This window comes from Calypte anna, chromosome 11, assembly GCF_003957555.1.
Source record: "Calypte anna isolate BGI_N300 chromosome 11, bCalAnn1_v1.p, whole genome shotgun sequence".
Taxonomy (NCBI): domain Eukaryota; kingdom Metazoa; phylum Chordata; class Aves; order Apodiformes; family Trochilidae; genus Calypte; species Calypte anna.
Genome location: NC_044257.1, coordinates 551,016 through 567,497, shown reverse-complemented (window position 1 = coordinate 567,497; position 16,482 = coordinate 551,016). Strand labels below are relative to the sequence as shown.

The following is a 16,482-nucleotide window of genomic DNA, read 5'->3' as shown; positions in this document are numbered from 1 at the left end:
GACTCAGCTTTCCCAGTACACACACAGTAACATCCACCCACACCCATCCACACTTGGACTGCCCTATGTCTCCTGGTGAACTTGTTGTGGGACCATTTCAAATCACAACTGGTTAAAACCCCATGTATCAACCACAAAAATCTTTCCTACCAAAATATACCCGTTTCTAACCCCAGGTGCTCCTGCACAAGCTTCAGCAGAGCTGCAGGATTTGTAGCTGGGTTCAGAGACACCAACCCCAGGCAGAATTTAAACATCAAGTGTAACACACTTAAACATTGGAGCTCACCCGTACTGCACCAGCCCTGTGCCACACAAGACAACGCTATGGACTGACAGCAGTGTGCCAGGGTACCAGGAACAGATTTCCAACATTTAACATGCATCAAAACCACAAAACTCCCCCAAATTTCCAAGCTGTGCATTCAGCGAGCATTTTTCTTTTGTTGCCTCTTCTGCTAGAAAATTGCTCACTCACCTCCCCGCTGCAGATCTCTGGCTCCTTTCTCTGCATGGCCCATTAGCTAATTAAAAATAATTTTCTAAATACAAAGCAATTTAAAAATAAAATTAATACAAACATTAAAAAAAAAAACAACAACCCACAAAATGGTGAAAATGAAAATGTCAAAAAACAAATAGAAATCAAAGAAATTTATTTCCATCAACAAAAATACAGAATACAAAATGATACTGGTCCCACCCCCTGGACATACTCATGACAGGCACAGGCTGCTGCAGCCCGAGGCAAAAGCTTCTCTCTTAGTTCATCAGGACCTCCATTTGCACCAGTCTTGCATTGGTGTCTCCTGCCATTCTGTAAGGGATCATCCCAGCAAACGTTATCAGTGCACGAGCCTGAGAGCGAAGTTGCTAAAAAGGAGAGGAGAGGAGAGGCAGTTACTTCAGTAGCAAAACCCCCACAGTGAAGCTGCTGGACATGAGGGAAACACTTGGCTTTTCAAACAAGCAAATATCTTTATTTCTCTGAGCTGCTCTCTCTATTCCCACATTTGGAAGGAAATCCAATTATTGCTTTTCTCAGCCACTACAAGTGTGGTGAGTTACCCCCTGGCTTACAAAAAATAATCTCATTTATTTAAAATTATCAAGAAAAAACCCAGCATTCTCAACAATGGGCCATGGTGCTATACTGCAACAACCTCCTAACTTCTGCATGGAGTGGGCTTTCCCAGGGCCAAAGGATCCTTTTTTATTCCCCACCTTGCAAAGTATAAAACTGACCCTGCTGAAATGCAGAGTCAATATTCCCAAAGCAGAAGCATGAACAAAACCTGGTAAAACACAACCTGGTAAAACAAAACCTGGTCAAACAAAACCAGGCTGCCCAAGCCTGGTAGGTCTCCAGCACCACCTACAACATATCCATATCCCATCTCTTGATTCTGTAACACAATGAACCTTTGCCTGAAGTAACCAAATCCCACCTTGCACACCAGAACAGCTGAAGAAATTCAGGAATAATTTGTTTCATTTGTTAAAACCCTTATTAAACTAAAAGGGAAATCATTCTGGTAACTGGTAGAGGTCAGGAGAGCACTGAAGTCTGAATATTCATGGAAAACTGTGCAGACTGCTTGGACTGCTCAGTGTTTTCTTCTTAAATGTTAAGCATCTCTAAATTCTTGTACTAGAAGATCCCACTGTTCACATCTTCCCTTAATCTGCTGAGTGAAGGGAAAGCTGCAGCAGCAGCAGCTGTGGGCACAGGGATGGTAAATCTGGCAGCAGCAACTTCAGAAATACAGAAGTGCCCAACACACATGGCATGGCTGGGAGCAGCTACACACAGCAGGGTGATGTCCCCATGGGCAATCCTGCATCTTCTCAGGGTGATGTTGTAACACTTATTCCACAGGAACAGAGGAGCTTTGGAAGCTGATGATGGAAAAGCCAGGATGCTCAACTGTTTCAAGACACAAAGTGCTACTGCTGTGCAAAATGCCTTCAACTTCAGGAACACAGAATCCTTCTGGCTGGAAAAGATCTCTAAGATCAAGGAGTGCAACCAGAACCCAACTCTGCCAACCATTAACCCAGCTCTACCCAGTCCAGTGCTTCAGCCACATCCCTCAGCACACCCACATGGCCCTTAAACACCTGAGGGATGGTGATTCACCCACCTGCCCCCTGGGCAGCCTCTGCCAGTCTTTAATTGCCCCTTCAGTGAAGAAGTTTCTCCTCCTACTCAATCTAAACATCCTCTGGTGCAACTTGAGACCATTTCCTCTTGTCCTGTTGCTTGTTACTAGGGAGAGGAGACCAACCCCTGCTGGCTCCAACCTCCTTTCAGGGAGTTGCAGAGAGTGAGAAGGTCCCTTCAGCCTCCCCTTCTCCAGGCTGAACCCCCCCCCAGCTCTTTTAGCTGCTCCTCACAAGGCTTGTGCCAGAAAGGAAATTTTCCTTTAGCACTGGGATCAGAGGCATGGAATTTTCAGTTTCCATTATCCTGACTGTGACCTGGGTGAAATACAGACCCGAGCTCCCACCTTGTGCTGCAATCCTAGCTGGCCAAGGGTGGCTGAATATCTGGAGCTGGGAACAGCCAGGAATGCAGTGGGAAGCATCCTCCCTCCCTCAGGTGCCATGAGGCAGTGCAGCTCCAGAGTGAAGTAGCAAAACTTAGAGAGAGTGACCCTAAATGCTCCCAGGACACTTTCCCCAGTTGTAAAGTCAGCCCCAGGGAAACACCAAGGCCACTTAACAAGGTGGCCTGAAAATGACTTGTTCCCTTCCAGCCACAGTCCCCACTCCCAGTCTGCATCCTGATCTGTTACATGAGGTCATGTCCTGTCTGACATGCTGCTCTGCAGTGGAGGTCAAAACAAGTGGGAGGTGAAAAAGAAAGCAAGTCAAGGTTTCTGACTCCTTCAAATAAAAAAATTAAAGAGGCAAAAGCTCTCACTGTGACTAAGAGAGGCATGGAAGCAGCATGAGTTACTGTTCCCTCTACCTTTTTGGTAGGAATGATAACTAGAGCTGGTCTGTTTTTAAAAATCAAGCCAATGCAGCAGGCTGCAATCCTTGAAGAAGGAGCAGAGGTTTGCAGAGGTTAAGAGCAGCCTGGAGGTTTAGATGTTCTATTGGCTGTAATTACTGAATGAATGTTAGTCACTTGTGATTTAAAATAAGACCACAAATAAGAAAAAAAAAAATAATTCCATGAATTTCATGACCTAATTTTGGCTCTTGAGATAATGGCCTCGGGCTGCTCTTGGAGAGCTTGTCACCCCAGCTCAGGGCACACGGTGTGTGACATTGCTGTCATGCACTCATGACATCTGGGTCAGGGCTGTCACTGCAGCCAGGGTTGGCAGCACTGCACTCCAGGCTGGCTGTAATCTCTGCCTGAAATCTGACAAAATGGATCAGGCCAAGTGGGACAAGACTTTGCTCCCTCATTCCCAAAGTGAATTATGTAGAGACATTAAAAAAACCCCTCAAAAAACAAAACAAAACAAAACAAAACAACCACCCCACCTCAACACATCTTAGGTAATTTCACTCTGAAATAAACAAAGTGCATAAATCCTAGCTCCAAACCTTGTTCTTCCTAAATAAAGCACATTCCATCTTCAAAGTGGGGCAGGAGATGCTCTAGCAGAGTGCTCCTAAATTCAGGGGTCTCCAGAGGTACTGTCCTTGTGGTGGAACTCCTCACCAACTTGCCCTTGCTGTCAGGTCCACACTGTTCCTGCCAAAGCCTCTCTACTCCCTGCAGCAGGATCCTGCGTTGGCACCAGAGGGCAAACTCAAGAGCCATGGGCTCCTGTTCTGGGAGATTTGCTTCCCTTCTATGTGGAACAAACCTCAGACTTAAGAACAGCCACTATCCTGTGTTTTCTTCTGATGAACAGAGGGATTTGAACTTGTCTGCTCCGATGGATGTAGAGAAAACCAAGGGATTTCAAAGATTTATTTAAAAAAAGGTCATTTTTCATTAGCACTATCTACTGGGCAATGGGCTGAGATAGTTAAAACTTCTGAAAGAGTCCAATTTCCCCTAAAATTTGCTTCCCCAAGGAAAAAGGAAAAGCTGCCTTTCTCCTAGGGAAGTTCAAAAGATCAATTTTTGCCAAGCACAGACTGGAGAACTTTGTACCTGCCATCTCTGCTCAGCTGAGTGGGGACATTTTGCTGAAGAAACAACTGTCTTCTCACATTTCAAATGCTCTCATTTCTTCCCACCACTAAAATGCCCTCAAGTTGCTTCCCAAACAGAGAAACTGAACCAATCCAGATTCCTTGCTCCTGCAGTCTTGGAAAATTGATCCAAAACAAAGGGGAACAGAAGCTAAAGCTATTTGCACCTCACCTTCTGTGTCCCCATGCCTGATGTTCTACTAAGGCAGCAGGAGCTATAGGACTGCAGGGTTTTTTCCTCTCTAATCCTCCATTAGCAGCCCTACGGTCCCTTCTGACATCAGTCCCATAAGCTGTTCTCTAGACACCTCCCTGACTGCAGGGACAGCAGGCACTTGTCTCCTCTGATGGTTCAGCCCAGCTTTTCTTGCACATGGCAGCCTGAGATCCATGCCTCAGAACCCCTGTCTTCAACAGCACTGCTACACTGCTGCCATGAGATCCCATAAGCTTCATTATCAGTCTTTGAAGGCTGAAAAAAAGACAGCTTTCAAGGGTTTTTAGCAAGGTCCATCATCAGCTATCTCCACAACTGTAAAAACATGGGACTGCAGAGAACACTTATGAAGCAGACTGATAACAGGCACGCTGCTCTTATGATGTCTCAGTGGGTTCCTCCTGCACAAACTCCTGGCAGCAGAGCTGCTGATCCCATCTCCAGTCAGTTTAACAATCCCTGGTAGCCCAGAGCCATGGCATTCAGACCTGGCAGCATTACACTCCTGTGAAGATGGTTGGTGAATGCATCTACGTGAGGCACAAGACTGAAACCACAAAACCAAAGGAAATGGCTTAGAGAGAGAGCAAGGACCTGAGACTGCTGGCTCAGTGCCAACCCTGGGAAGACACAGGGTGGGCTGCAGGTTGCATTGGCCTGAGACTTCTTCACATCTGCAGAACTTAGGGTGGGAGAAGCCCAAGGAGCATGCATCCTTCTCAGAGGCTGGCAAGGCAGAGCCCATACCCCAAAGACAAAAAGCTGTATCATTACCTGAGCCTTTCATTTGCTAATGGAATTTAAAAATGCCACTAAGGCTTTTATAAACATTCTGATTTACAGATCAAAGGCACTCCTGCAGATGACTAAAGCCTGGAAGAAAGCTGGCTGTGGCCCAAGTTGGTTTTCATTCTCAAAAGGCCTTGACAATTATTTCCTAATCCGTATGATGGGATGAAGGGTTTGGCCTTGGTTTCCAACTGCCTATGGCAGCTTTAACTTAACAAGAGTCCCAAGACCAAACCTGATGACAGCAAAGCTGAAAACCCTTCTGCTCAGTGCAGGATGCTGACAGGCAAATGCCCACAGAGCTGGCTGTGCAGGATCTTCAGACATGCTGAGGCAGACAGGGAGAGAGCTGTAACCTTACCGAGTCCCTGTCCTCCATTACTCGCTGGGGTCTGGCTGGGGTGGCTGGGCTGGTGCCTTTCATCCTCTTATACTGGGTGAATAAAATATTCATGGTTGCAAGCAGGACCTCAGATAAATTGTGCCTGATCTACACAAAGGAAGGAAAAAAAAAAAAGAAAAAAATATATTGCAATAAAGAGCAGGTTGAATAAGGCTCATCTGTGGTATAGGACATGGGTAACTCATCAAGCAATGGTTGATATTTACCCATATTGCAATCAGATATTTAATGGTCACCCCTGCAGTGACTGCACCTCCTGGCAAAAGTTATGCTAAAAGAGTTATGAGGCAGCCACAGACAGGCAGAGTTGCTGCTTCCTCGTGTTTGATGGGTGCAGTTCAGATAAAACCCAAAGCACCTGAATACACACGAATAATATCTGAGAGAGAAGTGTGAACAACAGCTCAGGACCAGTAAGAGCCCTCAATTATGCTTCATCTGCTGATACACAAACACATTAGTTCCTCTAATTGGAGGGAAAGAAATAAGAATAAACCCTACCCCTACAAATGACTGGTGACCATTAAGAGCATGGAAGAACTAAGCCAGACAATAGCAAGTTCTCAATATTCAAAATTCTTGAATCAAACTCTGTAAGTTCAGAGAGACTCAGGTCTGCAGATGTCTTCTGCAAAATGGAGGCAGGATATCTGGGCAGGGAATTTTAGTGCTCCAAAGAGTAGCCCTAAGGAGAAAAAAATTGCAAGCCAAGAGTCTACTTGCACAAATGAGAAGTAATTCCATCCTATTGCCCCATTAAAGAATGAGAATGATGAGATGACAAGGTTTTAAGCCACAACAAAAGGCTTTTGAAAGCTAAAAGCAAGAGACACTACTTACTTCATCACTGAAATTCCTGAAGGCAGCAACTCTCTCCTCTACACAATCTTGGCTAAGAGGTACAAGCTTCAGGCGTTCAATAATCTTCAAAAAGAAAGGGAGAAATCAGGGTAGATAATCAACATTCTATGTACCACACACTAATAAAGTATGCCTTTGAAGTGTTAATGAAATACTCCTGATTCCATTCAACAGAAATAATGTCATTGTTATTGATTCATTCATCTCATTTTGTTGAGCATCAGGAATATTTTGTTCAATTTCTACAGAACAGCTCCAGAAAGATCTTCCTGATAATCAAGGAAGAGTTGAAAACACACAATTTTCAATTCCTATAGCAATGCAGCACTATCTCACTAAATATAATTTTTTTAAGTGATGTTATTTGAGACAGTCTGGGCTTTCAAGGGCATTAGGAAGGCTGCACTTCAAACAGAACTCTTCAAACTTACATCAAAGGCTTTGTCAATGTGACCAGCATGATATTCATCAAAAAACGTGATTAAGTCTAGCAGAAGGTAGAACGTGGAGTCAACAGATTTCTTTGCACTTATCCCCTGAGCTTTGTACCTGCAAGAAATTGTTTCACAATTTTATTGTGCAAAATGGCAACCATTTACAGATGTGCTCTTGTAATTCCTGGAAGCAGAGAGACCAAGCACAAGGACAGAAGGCATCTCATAAGGGACAGCTTTGATTTTCCTCAGCCAGGATGCTAAAAACATTCACAGGCTGTAGCTTTTTAAAAAACACTTTTTCAATGTAGTTTTTCATCAAGTCTAGCCTTTGTTTCCCCTTAAACGTTTACAAATCCCATACTGATGGGGAAAACAGCAACAAGACCCAGAGACCTGCAGGGTGGCTACTGCACAAGTGTGTTTACTGTGCTCTTTTACAGTTCTCCAGCTCAACTGCCTGCTTCAGGCAAGAAGAGAAAACTTAAAAACGTAGCAGACACTTCTGCACTCTCCCTCTAGACAGCAGATGGGCTGGAGGGCTGCCTGCTCTCACCCTGACCAGCACAAGGTCAGAAAGGAGCTCCAGGTAACAGTGAGAGAGTAGCCAAGTGCTGCTGGAGTGGAGGAAGCCAGAGAGCCGCTTGCCCCTTTCTGTTGGGTGTTTCCCCTGCTCCAAAACCATCCCAAAAATGCCCTGGAGGGAAGCTGCATCACCACAGTACTGCATGCACTAGAGGATATGGAGAAAATGCCACTGAATTGGCTTTTCCAGAAGAAGCAGAACCATTCTGGCTTTGAAGTCATGAAGGTTTGCAAGCTGTCCAGTGGTATTATTGAACAGAAATAGTGCTCTCCTACAGATCAAAGCAAGGAGAGAAACAAAGCCCATTACTGCCCTTGCTGAAGCTTAAACTCAATAGTTTTAACTCTCCTCCATGTCTGCTACCAAATGAGTCTCTAAGTCAATACAGCACCAATTTTCAGTCTGACTAACTGGAGGAAATGCTGGCTGAAAGAGTGACTGTCAAATGCCAGTTGTCAGAAGAAAGGCAAAGGACTCTGACTGAAATAACTGCATTTCAATATTTGACTTCCCAATTCCCAAATGCCAGCAGGGATGCTTGGTTTGTTTTTATTCTCTCTCCACCAGAATGGCTGAGGAAAAGCAGAAAGACACTTCTCACAGGTACTATAGGTAAGGCAGGAATGATCCATGGCAATCACCAGGACAAGATGCACAAAAAGATGATGATTTAAAAATCCCAAAGCTATTTTGCAATTGCAACCTTTCAGAAGCAGGATACTCCTCACTTCTAGCTGCTAATGAATCTTGAGCATTGCTGTCTCTCAAACATGAGCTCTAATTACCACACCCACACTTGGAGGAGACATGCCTTCTGGTCACTTCCACTTCTGTCTTTCCTATATACCATGTTGCATTTTCCTAAAGCAACAGGTTGTAGAAATGTCCACTAGCCATATACACACTGCAACTTATATGTTTCCCTTTTTACCTTGCGTTAAAGCAGCAGTGAAATGAAGCTTGCAGAGAACTCACCACTCTGCTTTCCCAACTCAGAATGACTGGGTTTTGTAGCTCTCTCTCAATACTATTTCAAAGAGCTGATTCTGCAGCTGTTATATTTTTCTTTAAAAACCACCTAACCTATACAATTTGATACATTTAGTGTTCCTTAATAGACTATGTCTCCAGTCCTGCAATACTCTTCTCCCGATTCACCAAGAGATAAAGCTTCTTGCCCTATTTCCCTGACCTGCTCCTGCAGATGATGTTGCTGGTTTCAGGGCCAGCAGCCACCAGGAGCAGGACAGGGTAAATTCTGACCTCTGTCCTCCTCACCACATTGCTGTGGATGCAGAAACAAAGTCAAGAACCAACACCCCCTGAGCTGACAGTACCAGGTTCTGCCCCCTTGTCTCACCTCTCAGCAATGGAATGGGCCATGTTCCTCAGCCTCTCCTTGTTTGACTGGGGAGTGCCAATCTGGGGAACCACAGGACTGAGGAGCTTGTTCATCAGTTCTAAAACTTTGTCAGGGTTCTGTTGGTATTAAAGTTACACACAAATAAAAGGAGCATCATGGGACTTGGCAATTTCATCGCAGAAAAAACAAAAAGGTCTCATGCAGGGGTGTCTAGTGCAAGCTCAGAGGTGCCTCCCTCCATAAAGAGTCAAGATCATATTGGTTATGAGCAAGGTAAAGCTGTCAGCTCATGTGAAAAAATATTTTCCCCCAATTTTCCTCTAGAACACTGGCTATGGTTGTATCCACTTCTATTTAAAATACATTTCAACATGAAACAGATGTATGCAATATACAGCCCAATTATTTTAGACTTCAGCTCAACCTCTATGAAACTGAAGAGCACACTCCAGGCAGATAACTTAACCAGCCAGAATAAGATCATACATGGGACCACCTCTTCAAAGAGTACATGGATAAAGAACCAGGATCTCTTAAATCAGAACAGGATGGAGTGCAATCCATCAGGGTTTGCTCAACAAAACCTCTGTCCATGCAGCCAGTGTCTCTGCTTTAACAGCAGCAACAAAAAAATCTTCTTTCATAAGGGCAACCCAATCTCCAAGCTGAAATTTAACCTCCTAATCACAGGGAGAATGTTTGGAGAAAAATGAACCATGTACATATTTACAGCAGAATATAGAAGATATTTACCTTTGCAAGGTCATAGAGTTTTGCAGCTTCTTCAAACAATCCTTTATTTTCTGCTGCAGAAGCCACTTTGTTAATAATGGGTTTTGTGTCACTTGTAAACTTGTCTATTACTCCAGGCTAAACGGGCCAGACAAAAATTAAAGATGAGAAATCAGAATGTTTAACAACCCCTCCATCTCCTGTCGAGGCAATGAATATTTTACATGTTGGATTATGATTACAGTGACCTGTACATTTCCAGGGGAAGGTGCAAGAATGACCCAGCATAACTAGAAGTGGCTCATCTTTGATTCAGTACTCACCCTCATCTCTATGGAGAAGAAAGAGGAGTTGTGGCTATGCCTGTCATCTGTTAGCCCTTGCTCCCTTAATTACAAAGCTTTTTAGCAGGCTGCAATTCATTGCTCCTCCAGGGTGAGTGAGGATCATGACATCTAGTTTTCACACACACACCTGGTTAACAGAACTATCCTACACCCACTTGCAAGCAGCTAAATTCCATTTCCTACTGTAAAGATGAAATCCTCAGCTCACTGAAGTTACCTGATGCCATTTGTTTCCTTATTCACATCAGCTGTCTACAAGGACATAGTCTGCCTGATGGTTCCTGCCCTGCCTTCTGTTACAGCAGGTCACAGACTCTTCTCATCCTTGGCAAACTTGTATTTATTCAAACAAGGTAATAATTTGGCTAGTGAAAAATAGCAAAAAGCAAGATAGCCTCATGCCTATTTAGGAAATCACACGTGGTTTGTACTTCTTATGTAAAATAGAAACAAACTGTCAACTCACCTTCCTACTGCCATCGTTTTCCAGCTTTCCAAGAATCATATCAAACTACATCCACAGAGATGTGAAGTAAGAAAAAAGGAAACAAAATAGAGAGATGAATTGCACATACTTGCCAACATCTTTACTAAGCACAAGGATGCAGTCATGGCTGGATGAAAAACAGTGACTGACATCAAAACTGCTTGTATATAGGAAACAAGCAAAAAGGCTCAAATATCTTAAACATATGGTCATTGTGAGAGCTTCCATCAGACAGGAAGAAGAAACAACTGTTTAAGACTAACAAAGATCCCAATGAAGAAACAAGTTTCAGTTTAAGTGAGGAAGGCAAAGCATGGCCAAACATACCTCTCTGCTTTCAATCACTAGTTCACTAACACAACGTAAGAACATATTCTCTCCTTGGCTGTCCTTCTCATTCCTACAAAACAAAGGCAAAGAGGAAGACACTCCTGCTCCCAAGGACTTCCCAGATAAGAAATACTAAGCAGTAATAACTAGGAGAAAATCTAGAGACTTATAATAGCTCTCACCTGAGAAAGTAAAAATACTGTAGAGCTTCCCTTGGGTCTGTTGACTCAAACTTACGGGTGTAAAGCATCAAGAGGCGCACAAAGTTTAGACGCCTGACACCAGGAGGGTCCCCAGCTTCATGGCTCACTGCAATGTCAGAAACAACACTATCAGAGAATGCAGTGCCAGGAAATATTGCTCTGATTTTTGTCTCAAATTAGTCAGAGTCATGACCCAGAGCTCTTAGGCAAATAAAACAATTAACCTTTAGGAGATTGCTCTGATCGATGCTGCTTGTTTGATCAATGATACAGAGCTGCAGTGTCTGCAGGGTGCTCTGAGGGCTCATAAAATACTCCTTGACTGTTAAGTAAATGTGCAGGACTTACACAGCTGTGCACTCTGCCCAGAAGATTTCAGGAGCAGTTTTAATTCAAACAGGACCAGTGCAACGTGAACAGCGTGACAACGCAAGCGCTCCGTCCGGAAGAGGAAAGCAATTGCAGCTTCAAACTGTGCTGTCAAGAACAACACTTGGAAGTAGAGGAAAGGCTGCTGGTTCACTGCAAAATGTGATTCACCTGAGGAAGAAAAAAAAAAAAAAAGCAAAACAGACCATAAGCAAAAACGATTTTGCAACCAGAGATCACTGACAGTGGATGCTTCCTGACACAGTGCTTTACTTTTGCTTATCCAGTGCCAACAGAAATAAACACACTGGAAAAAGCTGAGTTTCTAATAAGATATCAGTAGCTTATCTGTTAACTGTTCCACTGCAAATAACTCAAGACAAGAAAGAAAATAAACAGTCAGATAAAAACATTCCTTTGTTCTCTTCAAACAAACCATTCACTCCGACAGACTGCAACAGATTCTCCAAAGAGCACTTTTTGCTCTCATTTATACTTATGTCAAATGATACAAATACTACTAGAACCCTGGATTTTTCTACTTGGTGACGCCAACAGTAGCTCACTGTATTTCTTTTCCACATTTTTTATCTGGGTGTGAGTGATGCTACAAACTACAAGGCTGTGGAGAATCAAATTCTGTGTATTTTGGATAGTCTAAGTGAATCAATTTTGTTGGACTGGAAGATGATTATGGGAAATGGTGCTGTGGACATTCCTAAAATTCTCTGAAGTGGAAGGGACTGTGATTTGGGCCCCCTGAAAATTATTTGAAATAATAATTTAAAGGAAACAATGAACAACAGATGCTCAGAGAGAAAAGCCTTGGAAATATACGCCTACATTTGGTAATGATTGTTTTTCTGTTCTGTTTTCCAAAACCTGGAAGTTTTGTTAAAAGACATTAGCATATTAATGGGGAGAGACAGCAATCCATAATTTAGGATGGGTGAAGTACAGATAACAGCAGTGCTGCTCACAGATAAGTATTTACTCTCTGGGAACACAAAAGACTCCTCCAGCATGTTTTATTGAAGTCTGCCATGACTTGAGGGAAGCAGGTTGTCCATGAACACCCAGAAGATGCCTGTCACTAGTGCAAAGCTATAGGATTTCATGTGGGCTTGGGTAATAACCACTGGAAGGTGCCCTAAGCAGAAAAGCAGAGCCCCATGAACACATCTCATCTGATTTCTTACCATAGTCTTCTAGCAGCTGTTTCTGGAACTGCAGTAACGTCAGTCGATCTTGTGGAGAACTTGCACTATTGTCATCAAAACACACTTGGTTCAGCTAAAAAACACATCCAAAAAGAAGAAACAGATGTTTCAGCTTCACCTTGCACATGGGATGCACTCAAGCTTCTTCCATCTGAAGCCCTTCTAACATCTGACCAACTGCCTGGACACATCACGTCTCCATCCATGACTGGGAAGAGCAAGTATCTCTGCTGAAGCAACATCAGAAATCCACCCAGGAGTCATTTTGTACCTGTCCATGCCACCAAACTCTGATGCTGGGGCTCTCAGTGCTCACTAAGGAATACTCAAAAGCACTATTTTCTTATCCAGTCTTAACAAACACATCATTCTGCTCCCTCCTTCTGATGGAGAGAAATGGGCACGGGTCAGTATCTGTCATGTCTCCACCAAAACTCTAAGGACTTTGGACTAAAGAAACAACTGTCAGCAACTTCTTCTGCCAGCAGACACCAACATTTCATCCATAATTCATCCAGCAAGGAAAATCTAAAGGGTCCTCACTGTAGCAAGCTAACACCAGTCGTAAAAACAGCTGACAAAGATCAGTGTTAAATAAGTGCATGACATTTCCAAAGACAACTGTACCCAAATTAACACCTGATAGTGCAGAGGATAAACAGAGCAGCCCTAGGACTTGGGTTCCAGCCCTTCCCTTCACTCTCCACAAGGTTAAGTGACCTTCATCAGACTGACACACAACACCAGGCCTAGAAGTAGACCTAGAAATGCAACACCTTTACCTTAAAAAAAAAAAAAAAAAAAAAAAAAAAAAAAAAACCCTACCAGCCCACTTACTTTTAGCCAAAGATAATCTTCTGTTTTATCAGCAACTTCACTCTGGTTATCAGTAATGTCACAACGACCAATAATACAATAAACAGCCCTTTTGTAGGGGTCAGTATTATTTCTCAGAGCTCGTCTGTAATGAAGGCGCAGTTTGTTTTCTGTGGCAGGAGACAGCCTAAGGGAAAAAAAAAAAGGTTGAAAAGACATGAAACCCATCTTTCCCTTTATGAGGAAACCTGGATACAAACCAGTGTAAATAAATGCATATCCACAACACAGGCACGATGACAGGAAGCACTGGCCACTATTTCTTGCACTTTCTATTTACATCCATAGGTAAAAACTGCACTCATGAATTTGAAAATATAATTAAAGTTATGGAGAGTAAGGAAAAAAAAATTATCAATCAACCTCTACAGGGGTGAATATTGTGGTAGATATTTTTTGGTTCATTCTGCTATCTCAGTTTCAGAAAAGAGAACTCTCCAAGTCTTTGGGACTCTTCAGGTTAGTAAGTAAGTAAGTTGTTGTACCATGATGTGCCTTAAGAGTAATATTTTCATCTTTACCATTACTGTCGTGTTGTCATTCTGTTTCTTGAAGATGTAGAGAATTTTACAGAACCAAATCAATTAAGGTGTCCTCCTAGCCTAAGACACTGTTGGCAGAGTACTTTTTTGTAGCTTTAATAAATTAAAGGGTTTGTAATGAAAACAAACACAGCCCCTTCACTAGCATCTCTGAAACAATCTTATTATAACAGATATTCTCTACAAATCAGGTCAATTTACAGAAGAGTAACATGCCCTGTAGATGGCACTTTGTTTCCCTCCCACCCCTTGGTTTGCTGGGGCTTTTTAAAGACTGATTACACTTGTGTTCACATTTTCATGCCTGAAGAGCCCAATATATTGCAGGATGAGGGCTGCTCAGACATGAATGAAACTGTGTGAGGTGGGATACCACAGCTTCATGTCCTGGCACTTAGCTGAGCCCTCTGTTTCCCCCATCTCAGCCCATACTTTCCCCCAGTGCCAATCCCTTGAGGAGAGCACAGCTGTAATGCACTCACTGACTGCACTTGTTTGAAATTCATTGCCAGTGGAAAAGAAGATAAAGAAGGTAACCCACAGCATCCTCCTGAAAAAGCTGTCAGCCCACAGCTTGGACAGGGGCACCCTGTGCTGGGTTAGGGACTGGCTGGAGGGCCGGGCCCAGAGAGTGGTGCTGAACGGGGCTGCATCAAAATGGCGGCTGTGGTGTCCCCCAGGGATCAGTGTTGGGCCCAGTTCTGTTCAGTATCTTTATTGATGATTTAGATGAGGGGATTGAGTCCATCATCAGCAAATTCGCAGATGACACCAAGCTGGGGGGAAGTGTGGATCAGCTGGAAGGCAGGAGGGCTCTGCAGAGGGACCTGGACAGACTGGAGAGTTGGGCTGATCCCAAGGGGATGAGGTTCAACATTCCAAGTGCCGGGTCCTGCACTTTGGCCACAACAACCCCATGGGGAGCTCCAGGCTGGGCACAGAGTGGCAGAGAGGGACCTGGGAGTCTGGATTGCCAGGAAGGTGAAGAGGAGCCAGCAGTGTGCCCAGGTGGCCAAGAAGGCCAATGGCATCCTGGGCTGGCTCAGGAACAGCGTGGCCAGCAGGTCCAGGGAAGGGATTCTGCCCCTGTGCTCAGCCCTGGGGAGGCCACAGCTTGAGTCCTGTGTCCAGTTCTGGGCCCCTCAGCCCCTCAGGAAGGAGCTTGAGGTGCTGGAGCAGGTCCAGAGAAGAGCAAGGAGGCTGTGAAGGGATCCAGCAGAATTGCTGTAAGGAAGGGCTGAGGGAGCTGGGGGTGTTGAGGCTGGAGAAGAGGAGGCTCAGGGGAGACCTCATCACTCTCTGCAACTCCCTGAAAGGAGGTTGGAGCCAGGGGGGGGTTGGGCTCTTTTCCCAGGCAACTCTCAGCAAGACAAGAGGGCAGGGTCTCAAGTTGTGCCAGGGGAGGTTTAGGTTGGAGATGAGAAAGAATTTCTTTCTGGAGAGGGTGATCAGGCATTGGAATGGGCTGCCCAGGGAAGTAGTGGATTCTCCTATTCTGCCTGTATTTCTACCAAGCCACTGAGCATTTCACTTCTTCCCAGCAATTCCCACCCCTCACAAAGACCTTGACAAGTTCCCAACTACCTTCTGTCTTTGCTGTGCAAATACTCTTGGAACCAAGTTTTAAACTCTCCCAGCTGGTGCTGTGCCCTCTTCACCACGTGCATGGCTGCAGTCAGATCTCCACAGCGCATGCAGTAGTAGATCAGTGCCCAGACAGGATGGCCTTCCACCTCACCATCCTGGAAAAAAAAAGCAAGAAATAATGATTTATTTTTTTTAAAGCAGCATATTTGAATTAATTTTCTTTCTTGAACTCATTCTCTTGTACCCAAACGCTGATTTTGGTAAAAAATTCTGTTAGTGCTACAGAGGTTATGAGGTTTAAGTCATCCAAAAACTGTGCAGCCATCCTGGCAGCAAGGGATGGGGCTCTTCCCTGCTTGCCCAGATTTCCCTGAGTGAGGTTCTGACAGTCCCACTACAAATATCCTCCTCACCCAGGATGCAAATTTGCATTATACCACTGAGCTATTAAGAACATCTGTACTGAAACAAAGATGGAAAACTAATCATGGGTCTCAGTAGGCTGGAAAAGGACAGCTAGGACTCAGCCATATGGTCTCCAGTGTTGTAATTTATGATTTTAAGTTTTAAATAAGTTTTCAACCCTGCCTGCCTGTTTTTCTGGTCGTTTTGTAGGTGCACACTTTCTACTGTGTGCAGGTGAGCAGAATTTTATTCAGATTCCTGAAGAAAATGCTCCTGTTACAATTCAGATCATTCATTACATATTAAACATCAACAAGTGGTGTCAGTATCTTATATACTAAGTGCAAAAAACCAGAAAAAACAGAACAGGAAGATTACCTCATAACATACTCTAATACATCCCTGTTGATCTCTAAAAATACCACTAAATATTATAATTACTCGAGTTTAGAGCTTGAACTACTGCACACCACCACACCTTGGGTTTAGCTCTGAACTCAATGCAATTTTGTCACAATCTTTCATTTTCCTTATGAAAAATTCTACAGAAGGAATAAGTGCCTGCTG

At 43.8% G+C, this 16,482-nt stretch overlaps 1 protein-coding gene across 1 annotated transcript in view; it reads right to left on the bottom strand.

Moving 5' to 3' along the window:
* Positions 1 to 639: 639 nt before the first annotated feature.
* The window catches only part of NUP93 (nucleoporin 93), an 83,337-nt gene continuing 67,494 nt past the window's right edge, over positions 640 to 16,482 (bottom strand). The window contains exons 10-22 of the mRNA XM_030457901.1: positions 15,508 to 15,665; positions 13,343 to 13,508; positions 12,485 to 12,578; positions 11,265 to 11,456; positions 10,896 to 11,022; positions 10,711 to 10,783; positions 10,363 to 10,407; positions 9,571 to 9,687; positions 8,815 to 8,933; positions 6,866 to 6,983; positions 6,414 to 6,497; positions 5,532 to 5,660; positions 640 to 873 (exon numbers count right to left, since the gene is read on the bottom strand). Of these exons, the coding sequence (XP_030313761.1) occupies positions 763 to 873; positions 5,532 to 5,660; positions 6,414 to 6,497; positions 6,866 to 6,983; positions 8,815 to 8,933; positions 9,571 to 9,687; positions 10,363 to 10,407; positions 10,711 to 10,783; positions 10,896 to 11,022; positions 11,265 to 11,456; positions 12,485 to 12,578; positions 13,343 to 13,508; positions 15,508 to 15,665 (1,533 nt within the window). The 3' untranslated portion in view covers positions 640 to 762. The remainder of the gene's footprint in view (positions 874 to 5,531; positions 5,661 to 6,413; positions 6,498 to 6,865; positions 6,984 to 8,814; positions 8,934 to 9,570; positions 9,688 to 10,362; positions 10,408 to 10,710; positions 10,784 to 10,895; positions 11,023 to 11,264; positions 11,457 to 12,484; positions 12,579 to 13,342; positions 13,509 to 15,507; positions 15,666 to 16,482) is intronic.